This window comes from Hippocampus bargibanti, linkage group LG03, assembly GCF_051943395.1.
Source record: "Hippocampus bargibanti isolate YZ-2025 linkage group LG03, ASM5194339v1, whole genome shotgun sequence".
Taxonomy (NCBI): domain Eukaryota; kingdom Metazoa; phylum Chordata; class Actinopteri; order Syngnathiformes; family Syngnathidae; genus Hippocampus; species Hippocampus bargibanti.
In genome coordinates this window covers 23,232,807-23,260,788 of record NC_142736.1, presented here as the reverse complement: position 1 = coordinate 23,260,788, position 27,982 = coordinate 23,232,807, and the positions used below count along the sequence as shown (strand labels likewise).

Below are 27,982 nucleotides of genomic sequence, written 5' to 3'. Positions count from 1 at the left end.
AAAAAATCAGAAGGAAATCCCTCAAAAGCTTTTTTTTGCATTGCAATGTCTGTTTATCTGTCAGCACAGTAATTCAATAAGAGCTGGGACAGAACCATTTGTGTGTGATATATTTCTCTGCAAATATGCAATCCACAAGCATGGCATGTACTGGAACAATCAATAAATCAAAACTTTACATGCACACATGCTCCACAGTACAACAAAATCAACAAATTAGGTGTTCTCAGGAGAGTGGGCTCTGTGTGTTATAAGACCACAAGTGGTGAGCACCTCTGCCTCATGGATATGATACGTAATTGGGGTTTGACTCTTGGCTCCGCCCTTGTTTGCCCTTTGCACGTACTGGCCGTGCTTGCACTTGTCCCCCAACATTTTATCGCATTAGTTAAAAAAAAGAGAGAGAATGGTAATACCCCTACGTATCTCATGAGCTTGGTTTAATGACTGTGAATCAAGCTGTCATAATTCAGCTAAATCAATTAAATATAAGTTAATTCATAATTCATACACAGTAGAATACATTAAGCATCACGTTGCGTGTCAAGCACTCAGCAGCCACAGGATAAGATACACCAGCATAATAAAATGAGATGCAATAATCAACCAAGGCTCCATTCAGAAATTGTACAAGAATATTGCAGTGTATGGCAATGTAATTTTTTGACATATTCAGCCACTGTCTTCATTTTGACAAAAATAAAAATTAAAAAAATCAAATTATTGCATTTGTGGAAAGGACACCTGGTTTTATCAATCTCAGAAAGTACCATTTTGCCAACTGACATTACATGCGCGGCGTCAGGATGTCGTCTGCCTTTTCACGTCAAATCAGCTTGGATATCATCCACATACTTCAAACCCAGAAATATGATTGACCGATGTGTAAATCTAAGGCGATTTCAATTTACAAACCAGTACAGTCTTTAAACAGGTGCTCTCACAGTCACAGATTCTTGTTATACACACGACCCATTGTGCAATTGTACATAATAAAGGAGCTGGAAACCAAACAAAACCAGAATTTCTTCAAAACCCAAAATCTCATATCCATCGTGGAAGCACCACTGGCACACTGCTCTACTTTGCTAAACATATGAAAGTGACAGGGTGTTTAGCCGTGCACCGTTTTTCGTTCCAGCACAGTGGACAGAGCGCCACGCCGCAGTGACGACGTGCAGAATCAACCGGTGGCTTTCCAGCGTGAGGCGTTCAGTGACACCGCAGAAGAGTGAACGAAACACGCGAGATGGGGTTATTGCACACAAGTGCAGCCAATCGCTTGCTTTCGTTTTTTTATGTGGAGTTGGGTTGGAGTAGGGTGGGGGGTGCATTTGTGAACCTCCATCGCGTGAGTAGGCGTGCCGTTGGATGAGTGCTCCACTGGGCTGCGAGTGTGAGGCGAACGCGGTCCGCTGTGGGGGTGCCCGAGAATAGCCTCCATGCTTTAACGATGCTGTTGGGAAATGACTGGAGACAGAGATGACGAGATTTGTCGAAAGGCACTTGAACTCCTTTCAGATCTTTGTTCCAAAGGGGAAGTGCAGAGTGAAAACTGCTTGGATTTCATTTACTATTTCCGTGATTTGGCCAGGCCACGCTACACGGACTCAGGTGAGGATCAGTTTCATTTTAACGCGATCAAATGAATTGATGCAAAATGTGACTTATTTGACATGTTTGACTTTCTCCACACGTTATTTCAATGCATTCACAATTATGTTGCATGTTACACGCGATGGGGTCATTTCTGAGTATTGCTCTGGGTTTTCATTCTACCGTAATGGGATAATCATAATCTTGTTAGCACAGCGGATTACTGAAAACTGCACATAGAAGGGTGACAGGTTTTTAACATTACTGTCCAGGATGCCGCTTGCAGTAAAGCCTCATATATTCGATGAAAGTTGAATTTGGATTTGTGCGTGTGTTTGTTCCACCAAAATGTGGATATCATTGGACTTCCCCGAACTTGCTCGAGGGTGAAGCAGAGGAGGGGAAAGTGCGAGTTTTCTTAACATCAGTTGACACGTTCTGTCACGTGCTAAAATGAATGGCACGTTTGGAGCACCCATGCTAGTGTGTGTGTGCGCGCGCGGGCGTGTACGTATTGCAATAAAAGAGTGAAGGCAGACAGCATCCCGTCAAAGTGCACATTTCAAGTATTTTTGCTTATCATTTGGTTTTAAATAATTTGACATTTTTCACCACATTTGCATCATGGACATCATCCACTTGCTCAAAATCAAAAGTGATGAGATAAAACAAGAGCTGATCGCCGCATCATTTTACATTATAAAGAAAGGGTAATTGCACATTTCCCCATTGTGGGACTCCTAAAGGCTTTCTGATTCTGACGTGGCCCTCCAAATCTATACTAATTTGTCAAATCATGTGTTGATTGAGATTTTGCAACACTTTTGTTAGCCTGGAAAGGCTTACTGAAAGGACAACCTACACCATTTTCCTAACTGACATCAGAAAAACGTTTCATAGCATCTAAAGTACCAAAAACAGGCAGGCTGACAGTTTTTTGTCAAATGCAAAACACCAATAAAAATGAGTTAAAGTGTCCCAAAACTGCCACCAATTGTGCTCGGAACTGGGCAGATTCAGAAAGTCCCGCCTCCAGTTTGTGACATATCGTCAGGATACTCCGTCACAAACTGCCTTGCTCCAGAATCAAAACAATGGCTTCAGAGAGTTCAGATTCGGAAAAAGATCAGCGGTTATCCAAGCGGGGATTCACGCACTCCAGGGAGCTCCTCGACTGGCGTTATACTGCTCTGGTCCGTTGGAAATGGCTGGTTTGTCCGCTGGGAATTTTGGTAAACGTACACCTTCTCTATGCGTGTTACCGCAATTGGCTGCCACCCACCGATTCACCATCGTGTTATTTATGTAGAGTTCCTTCTAATCCGCGATCAACACGGTGTTTTCAGATGGAAAAAAGTACCAAAAATGTACTGTGTCGCTTGCTCGGTCAGGGGTGTTCCCTCATCGACGTCACCAACTCGAAAACGACTTCATGAACATTGAGCGCGAGTTTTAAACTTTAAAATATAGCTATATGCAGTGGAATCTTTGTAAAATGCGGTAGAGGTCATTTGAAGTGATTTTACAAATTATGGACGTAACTTGTCCGGAGGTGTCGGGTGTCCTTTAAACCAGAGGTCCCCCAACCCCTGGGCCGCGGACCCGTACCGGTCCGTGGGTCATTTGGCTGTGCAGAAAGAATACATTATTTACATAATTTCCGTTTTATTTATTATCTGAGTCCGAACTATGTCTTATTTTGAAAAATGAAAAATTACCACATTACATACGTCTATGACTTACTCTTGACGCATGTCGGGTATCATTGTCTCCCATTATCCCTAGATGGGACTGTCTCGTTGCAGAGAAACAAGCTCAGGGGTCCCACTGATTCAGTTGTAGTGAGTTGTATTTTTCATTCGCTTTGTACTTATTTTGAAGGCATGTGTAAAAATAACATGGTGACCATAGAGCGTTAAGGGGCAGAGACGATGTTGTATATGTTTTTGTTGGCGCGATGTTACCAGGACTCTGCTAATAAAGTTGTATAAAAATACACAATGGATTCACGTTTATTATTATATTTAAAAGAAATTAAAAAACAGTTTCCATGCCTGTCATATCATTTTATTTTGTTGTATTTATCCGCCAGTCCGTGCAAATATTGTCTGACATTAAACCGGTCCGGACATTAAAAGGCTGGGGACCACTGCTTTAAACCAGAATTGAAAAAATCTATTATACCATATTTTCCGGTGTATAAGGCTTACCCAAAAGCCTTCATTTTCTTCAAAAGATGACCCTGCACCTTATATGCAGGTGCGCCTGATATGTGGAGTCAGCCTTTACTGTAGCGCCTTATAATGTGGTGTGACTTACTTTTATATATTTATGTTTTATATTTAGAAAACGTCTTTCATTCATTGAAGATGTGCCTTAAAGTCTGGTGTGCCTTATAGAGTGAAACCTTGGTTAACGAACCTCTTGGCTTACAAACTTTTCGGTTTACAAACGTTACATTTATGAAAATTTAACCTTGGCATGCGAACTATTTTTCGGGATACACACGGAGCTGCCAGAATGAGTGATGTGTCGTTCGCGAACGAGACCGTTCCCCTAACAAGAAAATGGTGGCCACTGTTTTTGTCCTCTATTCCCCACCCCCAGTCTTTGGTTAAAGCCACATGATTGGTCAAGAACGCAGCACTGTGAATAGGGTTACAGACAGAGACAGTGGATTGTTACACATCCAGTTATGAATATGATTCAAATAGTTCTGAAGAGGAAAGCATACATGTTTGCAATCGATTAAATAATTTATTCAGTGCCATTTTGAGGCAACGACCAAGCTCCGTGTGAGGAATTAATCAGCCCGTTTCCACAAGCTGATAAATTTCTTACATGGAGCTTGGTCGCCCTTTTCTGGGTCTTTTTCGTGCAACATGACATTTTCAGACCAAACAAGTACAGCAAAATATATTGACGTGATGGAAGGACTGCTACAATGTGTCCTTTTTTCGGTCAGGGGCATTCCTTCAGTGATGTCACGTACGAACTCGTCACCAACTCAAAAACAAGACTTCCGGAATATTCAGCGCGAGTCTTAAAACGTAAAATATAGCTATATGCGGTGGATTCTTTGTAAAATACTCTCAGTAGAAGTTTTTTGAAGCCATTTTACAAATTATGGACACAACTTGTCCGCAGACGTCGGTTGTCCTTTAATTGTCATTAACAAGTTTTTCTTGTCTCAAAGACATTTTCTAAATTTGACAGCAACAAGAAAAGTGATTACATAAAATGTTACATTTATTAAAAAAAGGTAATTGCACAGTTAAATAAAACTGTGGTTGGCTTGTGACCAGTACAAGACAGCTGGGATAGGCCCGAGTACACCTATGAAATTACTGAGACAAGTAGTTTACTTTTCACACACATAAAAAATGTTTTTTTTTTTTCAATGTTTTTCTTCCCCCAAAATCGCTGATTAGATGGATAACTAACCATGTTGATTAGAAAAAGGAAATTAAGGAGAAACCATTGTTTCCTGTCATAAAAGAGGAACGTCTTATCTTTCAGCTGTTTTTTTTCAAGATTAAAATAGTCACACCACTCAATATTCTGTAAGCCTTGAAAGAGCAGTCAAAATGCTCCAACTTGGCTGGCACTCAAGAGGTCCCCTTTTTTAAAAAATGGCCGTCCTTGAAAGACTCCGTGGAATGACACTGCGATGTTTGATTGTATTTGTTAGCCCATTTATGGTGTTTTGCATTGTGTGTCAGCATTAAGCGGAATGCATGTTACGTGGCTTTTTTATTTTCTTTAGTTTTTCTTTTTGTATGTTTAGACGTTCATTTTCATGATCAGTGTACTCCAACTGTTAATGGAAGATTTATGATGAAATCATCCTGATCAGCCAGCTTTGATTATTCAAATAGATTTGTGAGATCACATTTCAGCAGTGGCGGGTCGTGCATGCCACTCTTAGGCCTTCTGTAGTGCGATGTCTGAATCAATCCACAGCTGCCACTGTAAAATAGTGTGGTATGATTTACTACACATCCTGTACTGTACTAGAGTGTACAGTTAGCCAGGACATAACCTGTGAAGAAAGAAATACTGTCATTAAACTATTCAAGTTTTTACCATCGTGTGGATTCCTGAGGTCAGATGTCGCTCTTTCACACCACAGAGAAGATAATTAAGACACAGGGAACTATCAATAATAACCTCGTAAAATTGCAATATTGTTTGCTATTTTTGCTCTTACAACCTTTCTTCATGACCTTTCTTGAAAAGTCCGTCTTGAAAATGGCTTCAACAGTAAATCTCCAACTCCATTTATTCTCCTCCCTCAGCCATTTTAGGTTGACAAAACTGCTATTAAAGCAACACAATCTATTGTATTTGCTTATGCAGCTTGCATCCGAGCTCTGGCCAGTATGCCCTTGTCCCTAGGAGCTTGTGATCAGGGCAGTTTTCACAAACTATGACTGGCTAGTCACTATCCAATCATAGTTTGCAAACTATGATTGACGAGTAACTAGCAAATTATAGTTTGTGAAAACTCTGCCTTTGACCACCGCCTGTAAGAAGGCGTTGACACCCCCTTTGGGTTTCCAATTCGAAATCGGATTGGTTAGAGAAACAGCTTGATCGACACAATTGATGCGACACGTCTCTCAGAACTGATTGTGAAGGCGTTCAGGTAGATTTTTGATCCTGGTAACAAAGGATGGCTGAAAAGTGATTGGTTAAATGCATAAATACAAAAACACGTCTGGAAGCAGCGCAACAGGGGAAAAGTAATCAGATTCAGAATCAGAATCGTCTTTATTCGCCAAGTATGTAGAACACACAAGGAATTTGTTTCCGGTCGAACACGCTGCACTAGTATCATCATCAAAAAATTGCAAAGAGGCACTTGGGCTACTGTTCAAAGAGTTAATGGCTTGGGGGAAGAAGTTGTTTAAATGTCTGCTGGATTTGGTGCGTATGGATCGGTAGCGCCTGCCTGCGGGGAGTAGCTAGAAATAATAATGAAACGAAGCTGAAAGACAATTTTGAATTATCTAATACGAATTCATGGACAAAATATAATTAACATCCATCCTTTCATCCATCTAACAGTCACACACGTATTGATGACAAGAAAGCCAAACAGATGGATGATGCTGGATTCATAGGTTTAGAATAAATAATGTCACTTGTGGTGAGTGAATCAAACTGCAGCTCTGCATTACTGTATACCGTGACCCACAACTCATATGTCCGGCTTTATGCTCATTGTGGATGTTTATAGAGTCAAACATGGACACATATCACCCTGAGGGAATCTTCAGATAAACAAAAAGCTCTCAAGAGGGAGGCATTCTCAGATTGCTTTTCCAGCACTCGGGTGCCTCCTACACTCTTGCATCTTTGAAGGCCCCATGCTCGAAAATCGCTTCAGTCTTTCTGTTGTTATACAGTCTCTGAATCCTTCCAGATGTCAATAGATTTTTTTGCTCTCTAGCAGCCTGCCCGCATGACATTGTCTTCACATGGCAGGTCTTTCCATTTTGTCTACATTCTGTTCCCAAACTTCACATACTCTGGTTGGTATTCACAAGATCTCTAAGCACGGAAATGACTTTTTATCAGTTAGTATATGACGCCTGGTGCCCACACACAAGTCTTGCTCTCTCACTGGGCACTGTGATTTTGTTGGCTCAAATTACCTCATCAATCGCAATCACGCCAAAGCAGTATGCTGTACTTTTAATATCCAAGCTAATAATTTAACCTCACACTGTATTTTATTTTTCCAATCGATTAAGCGTAAGGCAGGAAATCGAGTAACGTCTACACACCCCCTGTCAGATGCCAGATTTGTCTGTTGTGAAAAACAGGAGTAACATGTAAAGCTAAATCACAAAAGGGAAGGTGAAAATAAAACAAGGTAAAGTGGTCGCTAAAATATGCACATCTTCTTATAATGGGGGATTTATCTGTGTTCCAAATGAAATAATCAAAAAAATTGTTAAATATAAAACATCCCACACATGCTTCCATTTAAAGAACCTCTGATTACCCTCAAATAAACTTCAGATATTCTAAGAGGCTTTTCAGAATCAGAATAAGAAAACCTTTATTCGTCCCACAATGGGGAAATTTTCAGTCCACAGCCGCAATTTGAAAGGCGATCAGGTGGGGGGGGGGGTGGTGGTGAAAGGATAGAAAAGGTATTCTAAGCATAGCAATTTTTTGGGCAGTTTTGTCGTCATATCTTACAGCCCAAGCTTTGGTCCACTGAGTGCTTCAGCAGCAGCAGGGATGATTTTATTGTTCAAAAAAATCACTTGAGAAGACCAAAAAATGAATTTGCAAAGCATTACGCATACCATGAAACACGACTAAGTCATTCAGCATCAATCGAGAAACTGGGTAAGGTGGCAAATCTTACAAAGGAACACATTCAAGCTCAATTAAACATCCATCAATGCATTTTCTAATCCGCTTATCCTCACGGGGGCCGTGGGCATGCTGGATACTCTCCTAGCTGTCTTCAACCAGTAGGCGGGAGACAGCCCGAACTGCTTGAAACTCAGTTACATTTTGCAAAACCATAATTGAAATCTGACAGAGGCACGTAGCACAATGCCTTCTGGTCTGTTGAAGCCGAGGTTGAACTTTGGCACACCACCACATCTACTACACCAATGAAAATAGTATATACCGAAAGGTCATGAAGATCTTGTATCAATTTCCTCACAAATATACGGAAAGAGGTGATGCAGTGGTTAGTGCGTCGACCTCACAGTGCAGAGGTGCAGGTTTCAATTCTGGCTTTGGACTCTCTGGGTGGAGTTTGCATGTGATCCCGTACCTGCTTGGGGTGGCAATTGGTTCAGGGTGTCCCCTACCTACTGCCCAAAGACAACTGGGATAGGCTTCAACATCCACATAACCCTTGTGAGGATCAAGAAGATCACACAATGAATGTACACAAACAGCCCTATTTTTGGTAACGTTTTGGGAAAATACTTATATTTGGCCAAATGGCCAGTGTCGTTATAAGCCGGTTCTGGTCATCACGAGAGCAAGCACACTGATGACAGTGGATTCTACCATTTTTGTTCAATGTAATAAACTGCAGTCATTATGATTGATTGTCCTTTGAGTACTCTCTTGAAAATCCCATACAAATCGGTTCCATAAAATGTATCGCCATTATTAACAAACAGCATGTGGCAGAGTCGAAAAAATAACCCGAGTTCAAGTCTGCCTCACTGCCCTCCCACAGAACGAGGCGAAAACAGCCAATAATAGGTCTTGTCAGAATGATCGAGCAGACTGATTTTATTACAGCACCCATACAGGTGTGTGAGTACGATCTTAAAGGGAAGGGAAATGGTAGGGTCACTTGCAAAATCATTTCAACAGCTAACATTTGCCAACCTACTTTTTTATCATAATTAGAAATAGAAATCATTTTAACATATTCCCAAGCTAGTTGTCCTGCTGCTTCTCAACAGTTGTTGCTGGGCAACAGTTGAGTCGTGCACATGCAGATTAAAATTGTAATAAAATAATATTAAGAGCCTTATTTATTCCATACAAGAATAATTAAATGACAATGCAGTCCCAGAGAGAGAGAGAGAGAGAGAGAGAGAGAGAGAGAGAGAGAGAGAGAGAGAGAGAGAGAGAGAGAGAGAGAGAGAGAGAGAGAGAGAGAGAGAGAGAGAGAGAGAGAGAGAGAGAGAGAGAGAGAGAGAGAGAGAGAGAGAGAGAGAGAGAGAGAGAGAGAGAGAGAGAGAGTGAGTGAGTGAGTGATAGAGAGTGTGTGTGTATGTGTGTGTGTGCGTGTGTTTGTGTGCGTGTGTATATGTGTGTGTTTGTAAGTGTGAAAGATAGAGAGAGAACAGACTTAGAAAGAGGATTAATCAAGAAACACCACACAGTGGAAAACTAGCAACCTATTATTCTATATACATTTTATAACTGTAAAACCAGAGCTCCTGTATACAGTTTTCCCTAAATACACCACCATGACGGAAATAAAGCTCAAGATCCCCCCCAAAAAAAATCACTTCAGCGGATGTGTTAAAGGCAGATTCACATGATTAATTTTATGACATGATATAAGCTATGTGTTAGTTTATTTTGCCCACCATTGAACAGAAAAGTGTGATGCTAAGACTTAGTATCATTCTATGCGGACTTTAATTATAAGATCTGCTTGTTAGATGTTTTCTTGAAAAGCTCCCGAAAATGTGGAGATATGCGTAAATAAACCGAAACACTTTAGCCTGACAGTGAACAGACTTTTTCTTCCGATCATGTTTATGTAGAGAAAGAAACTGCCTAATTGTGCGTGACAGCTTGTATTTCATACCATAATACGTTGCCGAAATTTCTTTTAGTAAATTTGATTCATTCGACATGATAAATTTAAGAGAACAAATGACTCAGGACCCATTTGATGACTATTGATTCACTTTTCACCATGCTGCACGCGGACTAGCACACCCCATCTTGGTGTAAAAAATGTATCATGACACAATGGAATGCTTTTTAAAATAAACACTGATGAATCAGTGCTTGAAATCCATTACTGGGAAGAGTCACATTTACTTGTGGTAAATGTTAGTATAGTTTAAACATGATCAATACGGTTTTATAGCTATTTCTCTTTTTGTATTATTTTATATATATTTTTCTTTTCCATTTGTATTGATACATGCTGTGATGATGATAACTCATTTGTTGTTAGGCAAAGTATTGAGACTTAAAGAACCTAATGACTTCATCTTGCAGAGATTTGTGACTCCAGGGAATAATTGAGTGACTGGTTAATCCTTATTAATTTTATTGAGGATTAGAGTTCAGGGTGATTATAAAAGTTTGTGCTTGCAGAAGAGCAGCGTCATGTTCTTATTCAAAAATAATTGGTTGGAGAACAAACTACATGTGGGCTGCATTCCAGGAAAACGTCACTACTCTGTCATTTACAGTCTTTTTTTTCAATTCATATTTTACAGTGCACAAACAATTAGATGATTGGGTCTAACATTTTAGTAGCAATCTAGAAGATTCAAGGCTGTGTCAGTAAAGCTCAATCATAAAATTCTCTCACACAGTGACCAAAGTAAAAACAAGAACAAAAACATATGCACTGGGGGTCTGACCCCCAAAGAACACTACAGGGACTGGCGGGACACTGCCATGAAATGGTTGCTCTTGTTGAAACTCCTGGCATTGTTCTTTGTTTTATCCAGATGTGTCGGTGAGTCTGCTGTCACTGGTTGTGACTGCCTGTGGCTTGGCTCTATTTGGGGTCTCCCTCTTTGTGTCTTGGAAGCTCTGCTGGATACCATGGAGGGAACGTGGTCTCTCCCCAACAACCAAGGAGCCCCACGGAGGGCTCCTCAACCCAGCCATGAGCCCTTTGCGCACGCAGCCTGTTCCGAGGCAGCCAGTTTACACGGCTGTAGACCCCCCAGCCCACGACCGCCGTGAATCGTCCCACTGTTCCATTGCCAAGGAGCCAACGCCAATGGCATCGGTTGTGTCTGTGGAAGCTCCGGTTACTCCTGTATCACCCCCTCCTGTTGCCCTCGCCCCACCGGAGGCAGCCATGAAGATCAGTCACACATCTCCAGACATTCCACTTGACGCGCAGGAAAAAAGTCGGGAAAATGGGATTCATACCAACCCTCGAATTCAGAGGCAGACGACAGAACCCTCACCATCCGGGCTCTCCATGTCAGAAATTGGGTCAGTTATTTTCACAGAGACTGAGTGTTTTTTTTTTCACTTAGAAAAATTTGACGTCACTTGTGTCTCTGATTCTCACTAAATGATGCTTTGTCATCCAAATCATGAGGTATGTGCAAACCAAAATGAAGGAATAAAGCATGCGCCTTAATAATCAAATTCAAGCATGTGTTCAGTCGGAGGTGGGTATTTATGTGGATGTACAATCTGGTCAGGATCTAAATTGGAATGTTCAGTGTCAGCAGAGAAGTCTCATTGCCACTTAAATTGTTGTCTACTGTCTTTGTCCACAGACAGGATTCGATTTGCCGTCATATCAACCTGTCGAACCCCGACTTCAACGTGGCCCAGTTCCAAAGGCAGGACTCACTGACCGGGATGGGAATGGGCCTCGGACGCCTCAAACCTGAGCTGTACAAACAGCGCTCGCTCGAAGGAGACGACGGAAGTCACAGAGGCGGAGGATGTGGGTGCCTCCATTTCATCCTCAAGTTTGACTGTGACCTGGAGCAGTTGATTGTTAAGATCCACAAAGCAGAGGACCTCCCAGCCAAGGATTTCTCCGGAACCTCTGACCCTTATGTTAAGATCTACTTGCTCCCTGATCGGATGACCAAGCATCAGACCAAAGTGCACCGCAAGACGCTAAATCCAGTGTTTGATGAAGTTTTCTTGTTTCCTGTGGCCTACTCAGAGCTTCCCACGCGCAAGCTGCACTTCAGCGTCTATGACTTTGACCGATTTTCACGACATGACATCATCGGTCAAGTGGTAGTGGACAACTTCCTGGATCTCGCAGATTTCCCACGGGAGACAAAACTATGCCGGGAAATCAAATATGTCTCCACGGTGAGTAATTAAACTCTTTAAATTCCAACTCTTCTCTTCATTGAGATCTGAAGAATGACAATTCATGATCTTTACAGCCACAAAATAAATCATTTTAGATACACCACCATCTGCTGATGGTACACAGGAAAAACACACAAAAATATCTCATGAGAAAGTGTTTTGAAGTCATATCGCTGTGTCCAAGGGCTCAAGTTAAAACTCACAGGTGTCGGGCAAACTAACGTACCCGTATGACATCAAGATGTTGGGCATCTGACCGCCCTGGAGGCACATATGATGAATGTAGAACCTGAAACATTGGATCATCTCTATTTCAAACAATTAAAGGGGTTGAGAGAAACAATAAAATACCTTTAAAAAGTAAGTTTGACCTCATCGATGACTGCGGACAATCAATTGTTGATGCCCAACCGATGAGGCACAAATGTTCAAATTAAAAATGGACCAGTTTTGTAGCTCTCAGCTCAAAACTGAAATTGAAAATTTCTAGGTGGCTTGAGATTGATGTAAGAGCACCTCAGCTTATAATGTTGTTTTTACCTCACCTGGAGTCTGTAATTTTTTTCTTCCTTTGTTTATTTTTTGTATGCATTTATATAGATATGCGCTACATTATATTGAGAGGTGTTTGTAACATTTTTGTCACCTCAACAGACACAAGCAGGTGCAAATATTAACTGTAATGCAGCTGTATACTATCTAATATCAATAAAATCCAAGGATTATCTTTATAAAGATACAACTGCTGTACTGTATTTTATATGGTGTGAATTTAGCGATCCTCAAGCTTTAGTCACTTCAAAGTAATGTAACCTTTTTTTAATCAATAATATCGATCAAGGACAGCAGCAAATACACCACCATTTAATCAGTTACGGCCTATTTTTATGTATAATTTTTCAACAAGAATGAATAGTCCATTCCTGATAAAAATATTAAATCTTCAAATATTACATCAAACAAAATATCCAAAGAACGGGACTTGCATCACAATGACCTGAGGAAGCAACGGGAATCTGCAAACAAATCATTAACAACAGCTTGAACGCACCTTCTCATATTTTTTCTCACAGGCGTAAACGCCAGCCGGTGTAATTACACGAGCTAATTTCTTCAAATTACAACCTCTAGCAAAAGCAATCGCACTACACTGTGTGATGGCTTAGTGTAATGCCCCAAAATGTATTTTCTACTCACACAGGGAGCCGTGTCTATTTTTGAAAGTGTTCTTAGCCAAGCAATACGTTGCAGCCACCAGCAGTTTTTGACTGGAGAGAAATTAGGGACTAATTGCTGCTTCAATATTTCCTGTAACAATGACCATGCTGTCTTTCCCGTGGCAAGATTTTACAATCTGTTACTGCAACACGATCAGAGAATACACACACTAAAGCTCAATTTCATTCGCATGATGAAACACTCACATCACTTATGTATCCATTTTAGAATGACATTAAGTGTACAGTGAGACCTCAACTTACGAACACCTTATCTTATGAACTTTTCGTCTTACTAACGTCAAATTTATGAAATTAAACCTTATAATAAACACTATTTTCATAATACACACCCACCACGGCTGGTGGAGTAATCTTCGGCGGAAGAACACCAAAGCACACGACCTTCGGATCTGGCGGAGTGATCTTCGGCGGAAGCACACGACCGAACAGTGCTCCAGCCGGCGCTACTTTCCACACCCACTCTCATTGAATGCACACGTCGATCGCCTACTTGGAGCTTTTTGCTGATAATTTTAACTGATGGGGCCGAAAAAAAACCACCACAGGCTCGTGTTCAGCCCAAGAAGACACAAAATAAAATCACTGTCGCTGAGTAGAAGGAGATAATTGAAAAACACAAACGAGGTGTGCGTTTGTGTGATTTAGTGGCCGAGCACGGCTATGCTGAGTCAACCATTGCTACCATTCTCCGGAACAGGGAAGCCATCAAAGGTGTGTCTGTTGCAAAAGGTGTTTCCGTGCTCTCAAAGTGATGGTCTCGGGCAATCGAAGAAGTTGAAAAACTTCAGTTAATTTGGATTAACGAAAAGCAGCTATCCGGCGACAGCGTGAGTAAAGCTATTTTATGTGAGAAAGCACGGCTAATTCACGCCGATATCGCCATGCGCCAACCTGGAGGTTCTGCGCTTATTGAGGATTTTAAAGCCAGTAACGGATGGTTCGAGAACATCTGAGCGCAGGAGGAGATCATCAAGTGAGCTCATAAAGGCAATGTTGGAAAAGTGGAATGATGTGCAGGCTTTTACCGAACAGTTCCATCCAGAAAAGACCGTGGCTATGACAATCATCAACATGATGAACGATAATGTGATGCCTCAACTTCGTAAGACCTTACAAGTCCGAAAGCAACAGGTGTCAATTCAGAGGTTTTTAATCAGCAAAAATGATGAGGGGTCTCCAAAGAAAAAAGAAGAGAAGCCACACCAGAGGTTAAGTTACCAACAGTCCTTATGGAAGAAGACTCTCCTTCCATAAGCCATCAACGACCATCAAAAAGGTAAATACAACTTCATTTTACAGCACAGTTTATTTCTTTAATTACAGTCCTCATGTAACGTGCCTCTCTTTCCAAACAGCAATTCCCTTTGACCTTCGACCTCCAACGCCATTCCATCAAACCATCAATGACCATCACAAATGTAAATAAAGTGACTTTATGATACAATGCAGTGTATTTCTTTCATTACAATACAATAGCACATTTATCATACATAGAATAAGGTATGTTGTGTGTAGTTTTAAGGCTTATTTAGTTGAAAAGTATATTTTATGGAAACCCGGTAACGGATTACTCCCATTTTAATGGTTTCCTATGGGAAACATTTTTTGAGATACACACTTTTCACCTCACACAATCTGTCTGGGAACCAATTAAGTTCGTAAGTTGAGGTCTCACTGTATCTGTTTGAAATAAGACAGCATAAATGAATATTAGCTAAAACATTTAGTAGTAACGACAAATACAAATAATACAAAGAAAATGAATTGCTTTGTTTTGTGCAGCCTATGACATTTTGATTTTTTACATTAATGGACATGGTGATAGATATTTCTAATCAGTCATTCAACAAAAATCACTAACTCAACATTTGGCCAGAAGAAGACTTTTCTATCCAACTCTGTCAACTTTAGCTATACCGGCATCTACTTTCACGATTTGCAAGGTGGAAGTGGTGGACTCCAAAATGTAGGCAAGAGTAAGGAGCAGTGTGTATTTCACAAAACTGTATTAAATAAAGTCAGCATGAACAAAGTCTCAAACGGCAAAGTAATCAGAAAAAAAGTAGCAAACCGAACCATGATTAAAACATGACTGAAAACAAAGCACGGCACTGAATGGTCGTGCCGGGAGTCCTTTTAACTGCCACTGATTGAAATGACCAATGTGCAACTGCAGGGAGGGCCCTCCAGTGCCCACCGTTGGTCACAAATCAAAACGTGACATCTACGGGGCTTGCTGCTAAACGTAACACTGGGCAACTTCAACTCAAATCTTTGCAATCCTTGTACAAAGGTAATAATGATGATTTATTTTTCAAAAGAAGATAAGTGAAAATGAAATATGTGGATGTAGAATGATAGTTAAACAGGTCTTTTGGTGCCCTGCAATAGTTATGTGGTGTTATTTTATAAAATGTCATTAATAATGAATGGTTATCAGATAACATTCACTGGTCCAGCGGTCGGCGTCAGCTCGTACAATAGTGCTAGTGTCATCTCTTCCTACCTCATGATGAATGCCATTTTTGGCCTCCATTAAAGAGGTAGAGTACCCATGTGATTAACCACATGCCAAGACTGCATGTGTCAATACGCATTCTCGAAATGTCCACTATCACAGGATGAAATTCCACCTCGGAAATAATCTGCTTCATCGTATAGAACAACAAAGATTATGCGAACTAAATTAGACATGAGTTTTTCACCACATATTAACGTGCCGCTTCTCACCTATCCTCAGAGTTATTTTGGGAGCAAGTGATAAGTGTCTTTCTCCATTCGAGCATACTCTAAGTTTCCATCTGTGCTGTAACATAAACATGCTCTCATTAAAGCACATTCTTTGGTAATGCGTGACACACTTAACCCATGCTATTAAAAAACATCAGTGAAAAGGTCATGACCATTCGCTTTCATTTTTATATTGATCATATGAGTGATTAAATGTGATTTTATTTTCTGTTTAGGATAACGTGGACCTGGGTGACCTAATGTTTTCTCTATGTTACTTACCAACTGCTGGAAGACTGACCATCACAATGATAAAGGCTCGCAATCTCAAGGCTATGGACATTACGGGTGCATCTGGTAATTATGAGTCTAAATCTGTTTGGGTGAAGGTGTCGCCAGCACTGACTGTTTGAACTTTGTCTGTTTTATTTTATTTTATTTTATTTTATTTTATTTTTTCCTTAATCACAACCATTCAGATCCATACGTGAAGGTTTCACTGATGTGTGACGGTCGCAGACTAAAGAAACGAAAGACCTCTACAAAGAGGAATACATTAAATCCAGTCTATAACGAGGCCATTGTTTTCGATGTTCCCCCTGAGAACATCGAGCAAATCAGCCTGTTGATTGCAGTGATGGATTATGACCGGTGAGTAATTTCTGCATCAATTCTATCTCTGATTTCCACAATTACAAACTGTGGCTGTCACTCAACATGTTAACCTGGTTTCTTTGATTGTCCCTCTCGACATTGTGTACTGCAATGCAGTTGTTGACCGTACGATATGTCTTGTCTTTCCTCCTGTGGGCAGAGTCGGTCATAATGAGGTCATCGGTGTGTGTCGGGTTGGCAACGATGCAGACAACCTCGGTCGGGGTCACTGGAGTGAAATGCTTACATACCCACGTAAACCTGTTGCCCACTGGCATCCTCTTGTTGAGGTAACGACTTTAATAACGTGTCTGTAATGCATATCTACACAAGTAAAGGGGAATGGATATTCACAATATTCTACCGTTTGTAAACTACTGAAAATGCTACAATGTAACTTAACAATTAAAAGGTAAACATCTACTGACATCATGAAGCTTTTTATAAAAGTCAGGGGGAAAAATGTGGTTTATAATCCTGAAATTATGGTTCATGAATTAGTACAGGAAATTACAGACTGAGTATGGGATGATGAGTCTTTTATTCTTTGTAAATGTATATTTTTTGCACATATCCGGGCCGTGGATTTGATCCCTAGACCTTCAGTAGTGCTACGTCTGAATCAATCCAGACTGAAAAAAGTGTGGTGTGATTTACCATAAATCGCCTAGAAAGTGTCATTACCCAGAAAATAACTGACCGACATTTCTTAATGATGTCTGTCTTGAAAATGGCTTGAACAGTAATTATCCAACCAAATAAATTTCTTCCCCTCCTTCAGCCATTTTGTGTTGACAAAACTGTTATTAAATCAACAAAATATATTTGCTTATGCAGCGCTCTACCGATACAGTGTGCTAGCCCTTGCCAGAATGCTATTGTCACTAGCGGCTTGTGATCAGAGCAGTTTTCGCAAACTATGACTGGCGAGTGACAAGTCAATCATAGGTGTTGGCACACCTTTTGGGTTTCCAATTCGAAATCTGATTTGTTAGAGCAACAGCTTGATCGACATATTTGATGCGACGGGGCCTGCAGAACTGATTGTGAAGGCGTTCAGGTAGATTGCTGACCCTGGTAACAAATGATGGCTGAAATGTGATTGGTTAAGTGCTTAAAAACGAAAACACACACACACACACACACACACACACTAGGGGAACAATAATGAAAGGAATCTGAAAGACAATTTGGAATTATTTAATAAAAATTCATAGAAAAGATATAATTAACATTAGTCCATGATTCAGATATTTTAGGCCATCAGACTATGCTTTGCAGGCCTTGACGGCCCGCTACTGATATTCACCAATGTGTTGAATATCCATGGTCCATATTGTGAATGTGCAGAAAATGTCAACTTATCACACAAATGGAAGCCTTCTGTAGACGTATTTTGAAATCCAACCCCGGGAACTGTGGGTTCAAGTGTTTTGATCTCTAGGGAGACAGTTTAAAGTTTAAAGTGGAGCAAGCAATATGGCTTTTTTCAGCCAGGCTTGGCTTTAATTCAAGTGCCCATGCCTTTGAAGTAATTATCTGCGAAATCTAGAAAGTCTTTTGTCGCAAGGAAAAGAGGGCATTTATTTAATTCATCACATCATTAACTTCCTTAATGAGGAAGGGTACACTGCTGGTCAGAGTCTATTGTCACTCTGAATGGTGGTAAGTGGACCCAAGCACATACAAAAAAAAAAAAACGGTTACACACGCTAGAACTTTCAACTTAATAAATTGCTCAGAGATAATGAGCCGAAAACTGTGGCCCAGAGACTATCAGGAATGTCTGGTATGTTCAATCTTATCATTGTGAAGAGAGTTACAATGCAAAAACAGGGCTGTGACTGCAATGGAATCACATCTGAAAAATATGAAAGGATGCCTTTGCTGTATTTCAGTAAAATGGCACCTAGAAACATCTTACAATAGTACAAAAAGGCACTACTCGTCAATGTCGCATTTCGAACAAGATAAGCTAAAATACTTGAAAAGACACCGGAACAACCTGCTCATGATTTTTCTCTGAATATTCTGATTCCCTTCCATCTTCCCGAGGCATGGTTGTTTTGTGAATTTATTACTCTAAAGTGTCCACAGTTTCCTGTGTCCACGGGACATATTACTGGTATTGTATCAATGTCTGCCTTCAGCATGCCCAAATTCGACAGGGATTCACTCTAGCACGCAGCTCAGAAAAAGCATAAATGGTACCAACATATTTCGCCATGAGTGTATTTTCTGTATCAGCAAATATCAAGGTTGAGAGAAGTCCTACTTCACTCATGAAGGAAAGACTTATTGCATTGAATTGAGCTCACAACTATGAGGGATGGCAACCGCTATGTGCTTCTTTTATGAACGCGTGTAGCGAAAGGAGCAGGAAAATCACAAGAAAAAAAGTTTCATTCAGTATTAAGACTATCTTATACATCACAGCGTTAGTTTGAAATGTTGTTTCCGACCAGTAATGCAAGAAAACCTAGGAATTAAATACTGTAGCTGAACTTGAAAACAAACAACTCAGCCAGTTTACAAAAAGGCTGCATTGAACAAGCAAACGTGGTGAGACAAAAAGGGAAGGAAGGAGACGGGCAAAAAGGCAATTGAGCAAATGGAGTGAGCTCAGTGAAAACGAGTTGAGACCATGCTCTCAACATCATTAATACTTTAGCTTCTCCTCTTTTCAAAAGGCGCCCTGCTTTCCTCCTGACTCGTACTAGTTACGTCATTTTAAGTCATTATCAGCAGTCTTATTTTAAATAGCGCAGTGGGGAAATGATGAGCGGGGGAGGATAAGACAAAGCCTTGTCAATGTTTTGGCTTATGGCGAAAAAAGATGGATTTTTTTCAACTGGAAATACCTCAACTTTCTCTGGTCAGGTCACATAGCTGTTAATAGAGAAAGGGGACAACATATAGTATCACTTTGTGTCCATTAACCATGAAGAGTATGAACAATTAAAATACCGTAAATCAGATTTCCATTCAAGTGGATTGGAGGGCAGGTTTGTGGTAATACAGAGAACAACCAGCAGATAGCAGTACGTATCACTTGATTTTAATGTTGTTACCCTCATTTGAGTATAATAATACTCCATTTCATTTATACACACCTTTAGGACATTTATTTCTGCTAGGTGAGCAGTATAGTTTTTGCTTTTTTGAATGTTGCTGTGCCGATAACCATTTTCTGTTTGGGAGCCTTTTACTGAGCAAGTTGCTTCTTCTGTAGCCACAAAGGGACATAAGTCTTCTTGTGCCTGTCCCAAGGCCGCGTAAATACCGGCAAAACAAACATGCGGATCAAACCTCTGAAGATGGAGGACAGGATTCGCTGTGGCGACCCCTTGATGGGAAAAGCTGAAAGGAAACGAAGGCCGTCATTTGGAGCCAAGTAAATGTGTGACTTCTGTGATCTTGTTCCATTATGCTCATAGTCAACAAGCCGCGTTCAGGAGTCATTAAAGTCAGCTATAAGTAACACAGTTATTTAAGAAAAACAATCAGATTCATCACTGTGGATTACTGTAACACTTTTACATGCTGTATGTATAATGTAAATAGTAAAAAATAGCTTTTTTAAATAGTTTATTGGTTTATTGACTAGGCTTTTTCAAAGCCACAGTTTCAACTCTGAAAGTATAGATCACTTTAAATCAAAGGTGTGTACAAAGATGCTGTACAAAACAATCCGTACAACAAACAATAAAGCTATTCATTAAAACTGTGAGGAAAATAATTTCCACAGTCATCTTTCATAATAAGCTTATACCAAAAATGGAATTTTGTTTTGAATAAAAGTCAATTTGAAAAAAATGTCAGAACTCCAGCATTATTAGACAATGAGGAAAAACACAATTTCAATCCAAAACGGGCATTGTGATATGTGCTTTGCATTTAGAAAAAAATAAAAATAAATACAATTTTGGCAAGCTGACAACTGAGTTTTACCCCTTTGGTTGGGAGTTTTCTAACCAAAGGGCCTGCTCTATTTGCTGCTGCTTTATTTTATGTGTTCTCTTTACTTATCATTGGGGAATTCCTATGTTTGCCTGTGAATACCACATCACTTATGCTATTAATCTTTTTCATGCTGTGCTTTTTTTCCTTCTCCCTTTTTATTTCAGTACCAGGGGACCACAGGTAGTAGCCAGGGAGGATCCTGTAACTCTCTGAAGGCGCCTCCTTCCCCATAACCCAGAATTACACTTTACGTAACATCTCGACAGGCCCTCGGCTCAGCTTTGTGCTGCAGTGAATTATTGCACACATAAAATGAAGAGAATTGTGCAGCCATCCAAGATATTTCAGGATGGAAAGGGCACAACCGGACTAGTTGCATGTTAAATGATCACGTTGATGGGTGTTTTCTTTTTTTACAATGCTCCACGAGAAGAAAAAAGAAAATGATAGGCGCACCAAGACGTTTGACGTCTGTCTTGAAAGGGTTTACACGAGTCACTGTTTTTCCATTGTCTTGTTATTTGTCTAGCTGAGGTGAGTCTGTGATTGCACAATGTTGTTTGCAACCGGTCAAACAGCCTTTCCATTCATTTGGTGGTGATTGGTGCATGAAGTCTTGCTAGTTGGGAGATCTCCCCTTGTTTGTTTGTTTGTTTGTTTGTTTGTTTCCCCTCTACTTTGGGCCTATTATGTGTTTGTTGACATGTAGTGAGAGTCAATTTCTCAAGAAAATGTTTGTCAGTGCAAAAAAAAACCCAAGACTAAATATTGTCAATCAGTATGATGAAATTAAATATAGTCATTGTCAATTCAAATTTACCAGCATCATTGGTCTCGTTGAACATTGATACATATTTTTCTTGCATTTCTTGACATGTTTAAAAACCAACGTTTACTTCCAAAGCGGATTTTAAAATCTGTCTAACATGCAGGGTTGTATTAGGCCAAATGGAAATGGAAAATAATGTTACAAGGTGAACTAGTCAATATTTCAGGGTGAAGTTATTATTTGGTGAGAAAAAAAGTGGCAAAATTACAAAACATTTCGAAGGTCGTTTAAGGTTTCAGTCTTGTTGCAAATTAACCACAGAGACAACCTATAAAGGCTCTCGCTGGTCTCAGACAATTTGTGTTACAAAATGCCGATTTTACGCCTGATCAAAAGACATTGAATTGCAACAGTGAAAATCAATCCCTGAGACAGTGTGTTAACGCTTTGCAGGGCTTGAAACGGAGTGCTAGAATGCTGTACAAGTTATCTACAAGTAGTAATGAGCTTCAACGGGCTATTGCTCTGACTAAACAGCCACCGAGGTCAGTAACCATGACCTCTGTGACGTTAAATAAGCCAGTGTTTCTCAGCCTTTTTCTCAGCAAAGGCACACAGAGGGATTTCAGACCTGGAAAGATGCAGGCAATCAAATGTGTTATTCATAATTTGTGAAGATGTTGTCCAACTCTAGAATTACTTTCTTTTGAAAGACTTGTGTGGTTCTCGTTTGCATGCTGACATAAAATGGTTGAAGGCGATGAAGTTGTTGGGTTGTGAAAAGAATCACTTCACATACTGTAATCACTTCAAGGACAACTGGATTTGATTTGACATCAAACATTCTTTTTTTTTCTTTGTTCCGAGTCGTGGCGTTTTTGCGATTGCCACGTCCCTCGACTGTGCCTATGTGGATGTTTTAAGGCTAGTGCAGTTCTGTCTGTTTAACGAAAAGCGGTTAAAATAAAGAGTGATAATTTCAATCACATGGTTTTCATTTATTTTCAGTAAAAGACAACAGATATTACACATTACACGTACACATTTAAAATTTGCGAGAATGGACAGATATAGAGAAAGGAACTCAAGACAAAGAAAGATGAAGCTACATTCAAAATCCAAACAATTATCAACAAAAATAATCCTGACGGTACATCCCTCATATGAAATTAATGCCTTTATGTATGCACAAACTAAAATGGGAGAAACATGCAGAAGTCACCACAAAAGAAATAGGATGATTTTTTTTTAAACCAAAAGTGTTTGTAAGCATCTCATTAGTGAGTTCTTTCTTGGTGTTATAATTGTCTGTCTGACATTTACCCGGTATCATCAGTCACACTATACAGCGGCAGAGAAGTCAGCATGACCTCTCAAATGTGCTTGGTATTTGTCGCTGTCCTCTTAACCCTGCATACATTGCATTTACGATTCTGTGGGAAGCATTCCACATTCCATCCATCCATATATATATATATATATATATATATATATATATATATATATATATATATATATATATATATATATATATATATAAAGGACACCCCTTGAATCTTGCAACCTTTCGCCGCATTTCAGGCTTTAAACATAAAGATATGATTTTTTTTTTGTCAAGAATCAATAAGTGGGACACAATCGTGATGTGGAACAACATTTATTGGATAATTTAAACTTAAAAAACTGAAAAGTGGGGCGTGCAATATTATTCGGCCCCTTTACTTTCAGTGCAGCAAACTCACTCCAGAGGTTCAGTGAGGATCTCTGAATGATCCAATGTTGTCCTAACTGACTGATGATGACAAATAGAATCAACCTGTGTGTAACCAAGCCTCCTTATAAATGCACCTGCTCTGTGATAATCTAGGGTTCTGTTTGAACTATTGTGTCCCACTTGTTGATTCTTGACAAAAATATTACATTTAATGTCTATGTTTGAAGGTTGAAATGTGGCGAAAGGTTGCAGGATTCAAGGGGGCTGAATACCATACTTTCTGTGCATTATGTGCACTCAAAAGCCATGATTTTCTTCAAAAGATAAGTCTGCGCCTTATACACCGATGTGTTTTATATGTGAAGTAATACTAACCCAAACAGGACTCACAAATATTGTCGGCAGCCACTGACTCCATTTCCCCATGTAGTGGAAGTAGTGCATAACTCCAGTCTCTACTGTAGTGACCTATTATTGTCACGATCTGGTTGGTAACCAACAGCACGACCATCTGGTGTCGGGTCATTGCATTGTATGGATTGTATATGCATTGTATGCTGTGTATGTGTTTGCTGCACCCTGTCAGGTTTGTTTCATCTTGGCAGATTTTTACTTATGGTTTTCTTTGATACTTTTTTTCTTTTCTCTTCGGATGACTTTGATGTTTTAGATGTTGTTCCTTTTGACTTTATTTTAATGCAATTTGTCAAATACAACCTGCTGCTCCCTCCTGCCTGCTTTTTTGGGATCTGCAACCTTCACCACCTTGCAAATCTTGACAAGTATGCGTTGTGCCTTATATTTGGAAAACTTTACACACTTGGAAAACGTTTTTCATTCTTTGAAGGTGCACCTTATAGTGCCTATGTGCACTTTATATATGGAAAAGGTTTGAAAACACACCATTCATTGGGGTTATGCCTTATATCTCCAGTGTGCCTTATACACCAGAAAATACGGTATATTGTATGTTTAAAGCAAATATCGTGTGAATGCAAAACAGTTTGTTGTGAAGAATGGTTTCTTTGGTCCTTTAGCTACATGCATAAACACTCCATACACAAATTGTGGTCCTAAATTGCAGTTACTCATGATTTTACATGAATGTTGACCAATTTAGGCTGCACAAAGCATTTTGGTGCAGTGTTGTCATCGCCAGAAACGGCATTATAGAAAATTGCTGTCAATTTTGCCTCCATTATGTTTCCCCTTACACATGTGGTACAAAATAGCCTTAGGATGAGACAGTAAAGCACTCCAACCTATTTAAATTCACTTCCAGAACAATTTGTCTGAATTTCCATTCCCTTATCCTCATTAGTGTTGCGGGAATGGTCGGGGTGCTGGAGCCAATCCCAGCTGTTTTCAGGCGGTGGGCAGAATACACGCTGGACTGGTCGACAGCCAATTGCAGGTCAAATGGATGAACAACCGTTGTAGAATTTGTAGAAAAACCGCGCTAATGGTTATGACAATGTACTAACCTCACATATCATCATAGTTGTTTTGAACACAATACTAATAATATTACAGATAATATAACAATACTCATAGCTATATATTCTATCTTCTGCGAAGAACGATAAATATAATCGTGGGGCTGAAACCGGACTGATAGTATTTAAATTTGTTTGAGCATGGTCATAGAACCTATAAACTCATGTCTCAAAAAACCACACTATAAATAATGACAAACATATCCTTTTTTTGGCTGTGTTTTATTGGAAAATCTATCTCTCACAACTGAGATATTATGTTAATTGTACAAACGCCTTCATTATCTAAATGTGGACAGATTTATGACAGTGTGATATTTTGTAGAAACAATTGAGCCAAATGCTGTTGTTGCTTCCAAGTTCATTTGATGTCATTTATGGAATGAAGTCACATGACTGAATCCAAACAAAGTTCAAAGGAAAAAAAAAAACATTCAAAATGTGACAATTGGTTTGGCGTTGGAATAAGAGCCATGACAAAGGGTTCAGGTTTTTGTGCCATAAAGTAGAGAAGTGTTCAAACCCGAAGTGAGAATCAGTGTTTTTTTTAAAGTGGGAAGTTAGTCGATGCCTTGACAGCGTTCAGAACTGCGAGTGCAGTTGTCTGAGGAGAAGGACTTTCTCAAGCGCAAAGTGACCACTTAAAGCCACTAAATGAGGATCTCGTCGTGTTACTTTCACTGCCAGCTTGTTGCTATGTCGTCGGATGCCGGCAATATGTTAGAGACTACCTTCGAGCAAATGGATGACATTATTGCAGGTAAGAAGTATGAATTTTATCTTATCTCTCACATCCAAATGATTTGATTTTGGCAAACTAACTATTTTGGGAAGTTACGGCTGATTGGCTTTTTTCAAACTTTCTTTTTAAATACCCGTAAAAGTTATAGAGGTTTGTAGTGTTTTAATTAAGTTTGTCAGTCAACTGAGAACAGAAAAGCTGGATCTTTTTTGTAAGCATCTAAAAAGAAAATAATGCTAGGTTGAGATGAATTCAAAACATTATATTTAAAGGACAACTGACACCATATTTTGTTTCCTAACTGACATCAGAAAAACGTTTTATAGAATCTAAAATACCCAAAATACGAAGGCTCATATTTTTAGTCAAATGCAAAACACCAATAAAAATTATTTAAAGTGTCCCAAAACTGCCACAAATGATCTAGAAACTGGGGCGATTCAGAAAGTCCCGCCCCCTTGGTCGTGACGTCACATTAGAATTGGCCCACCCACAAACTGCCTTGCTCCAAAATCAAAACAATGGATTTAGAGAGTTCAGATTCGGAGAAGATGCTTCTTGTTACTCATCCAGTTATGAATATGATTCAAATACAGTGGGACCATGGCTTACGAACTTAATTGTTTTCCAGACAGAGTGTGTAAGGCGAAAAGTGTGTATCCCAAAAATTAATTTCCCATAGGAAACCATTAAAATGAGAATAATCCGTTCCCAGGTACCCGTAAAACATAATTTTCTACTTTACATTTTCTAAGCCTTAAAACTACACAAAATATACCTTATTTTATGTATAATAAATGTGCTATAGTATTATGATTAAAGAAATAAACTGTACTTTACAATAAAGTCATTTTATTTACCTTTGTGATGGTCGTTAATGGCTTGATGGAATGGAGTGGCCGGTTTCCTAGGCATTAAACACTTGATGAGGAACATAGTCTTCTTTCACCATCTTGACGAATGGTCCCTTGCAGGTTTTTTTCTGATCTGTTTAGCTGGGTTAATAGCTTTTGCATCAAGTGTACAGATGACTTCTGCGGGTTATTTGTGGAGCCTGATTCATGGGATATTTAACCTTCCAGGCTACACTCTGCTTTTGAACTATCAAAGTTGAAATGGGTCCAAATTTCACTGTTTTCTATCCATTTTCTCACCATTTTACTTGTTTTTTTCCCCCCTTTCGTTTTTTTTTTTGTTTCAAGCTATGTCCTCTCCCTTTCGTGTGTGTGTTTTCTCTCTCTCTCTCTGTCTGCCTGTCTCTTTAATGTTACCCCCCCCCCCCCCCCCCCCCGCACACTGCTGGGTTCTTGACCAATCACATGGCTTTAACCGAAGACGCCATTTTGTTTTTGGGAGAACGGCCTAACTCTCTCTCTGTCTGTAACCCCATCCCCCACTGCTGCGTTCTTGACCAATCACGTGGCTTTAACCGACGACTGGGGGCGAGGAATAGAGGAAAAAAAACGGTCCCATTTCCTTGTTTGGAGAACGGGCTCATTCACGAACGACACATCACTCATCGTGGCAGCTCCGTATTTATCCCGAAAAAGTTTGTATGCCAAGGTAAAATTTTCATAAATGTAACGTTCGTAAACTGAAAAGTTCGTAAGCCAAGGGGTTCGTGAACCGAGGTCCCACTGTACTCATGAAGAGGGAAGCATAAATGTTTGCAATTGATTAAATATGTCCTTCCATATCAATTCGAGCCGTCTGTAAGCGATGAAACTGGTGAAGGAGATCTGGACTCCGATGGAGCAGCCCAGAAAGTGCACAAGATGGCGTACAAGCGGCGTTTCGTCCAGTATATGGAACCGCTTTTCAGAGCCGGCCTTCGGTTAAGGCAGCACGTGATTGATTAAAATCCGTAGTAGAAGACAGAGGGGTTGGTTACACACACACACACAAAAGAGACAGCGGCACAATTTCAGCAGCACACGAACATTAGAGATGTTTAGACGAGAGAGAGCTTGACAGTGCTACCGAGCAAAAAATGACACGGTGGAAAGTGGATGTTTGTCTGATCGGTTTGCTCCACTAATATGGTGATTGCTCTCTTTCACCAGGTGAGCTCACAGTTAGCATTCAGTGTGACTAAATGACTAAACATGCATCAAACGTCCGCTATCCAAGCGCCAAATCGCTAACTTTGGTTAGCTTCCTCATTCGCCTCCTCTGGTGCTCGACTGCTGTGGTCCGTTGGAAATGGCTGGTTTGTCCGCTGGGAATTTGTGTAAACTTACACCTTCTTTATGCGTGTTACCGCAATTGGCTGCCACACAACAATTCACCATCACGTTATTTATGTAGTTGTCCTTCTAATTTCGCGATCAACACTGTGTTTTCAGACGAAAAAAAAATCCCCAAAATGCATTATGTGTCGCTTTCTTGGTCAGGTGCGTACCGAATGTGATGTCACTTCCGGCATCGACATCAACTCGAAAACAAGACTTCATGAATATTCAGCGTGACTTTTAAAAAGTAAAATATAGCAATACGCGGTGGAACGCGGTCAGTAGAAGTCATTTG

The 27,982-nt window shown here is 39.9% G+C and overlaps 1 protein-coding gene across 4 annotated transcripts; it reads left to right on the top strand.

Moving 5' to 3' along the window:
• Window positions 1–1,214: 1,214 nt before the first annotated feature.
• Window positions 1,215–22,900, top strand: syt9a (synaptotagmin IXa). Of its 4 annotated transcripts, none has more exons than XM_088992654.1 (8): window positions 1,215–1,614; window positions 10,797–11,295; window positions 11,589–12,144; window positions 16,355–16,475; window positions 16,598–16,769; window positions 16,933–17,062; window positions 20,005–20,166; window positions 20,900–22,900. In XM_088992654.1, the coding sequence occupies exons 1-7, from the start codon at window positions 1,467–1,469 to the stop codon at window positions 20,134–20,136; spliced, it is 1,758 nt and encodes a 585-aa protein (XP_088848780.1). In that variant the 5' UTR covers window positions 1,215–1,466; the 3' UTR covers window positions 20,137–20,166; window positions 20,900–22,900. The 4 variants fall into 4 exon arrangements, with proteins under 4 accessions (XP_088848780.1, XP_088848783.1, XP_088848785.1 ...); XM_088992657.1 differs by having other exon boundaries at window positions 20,005–20,172; XM_088992659.1 differs by lacking the exon at window positions 20,900–22,900 and having other exon boundaries at window positions 1,216–1,614; window positions 20,043–20,138.
• Window positions 22,901–27,982: the final 5,082 nt, after the last annotated feature.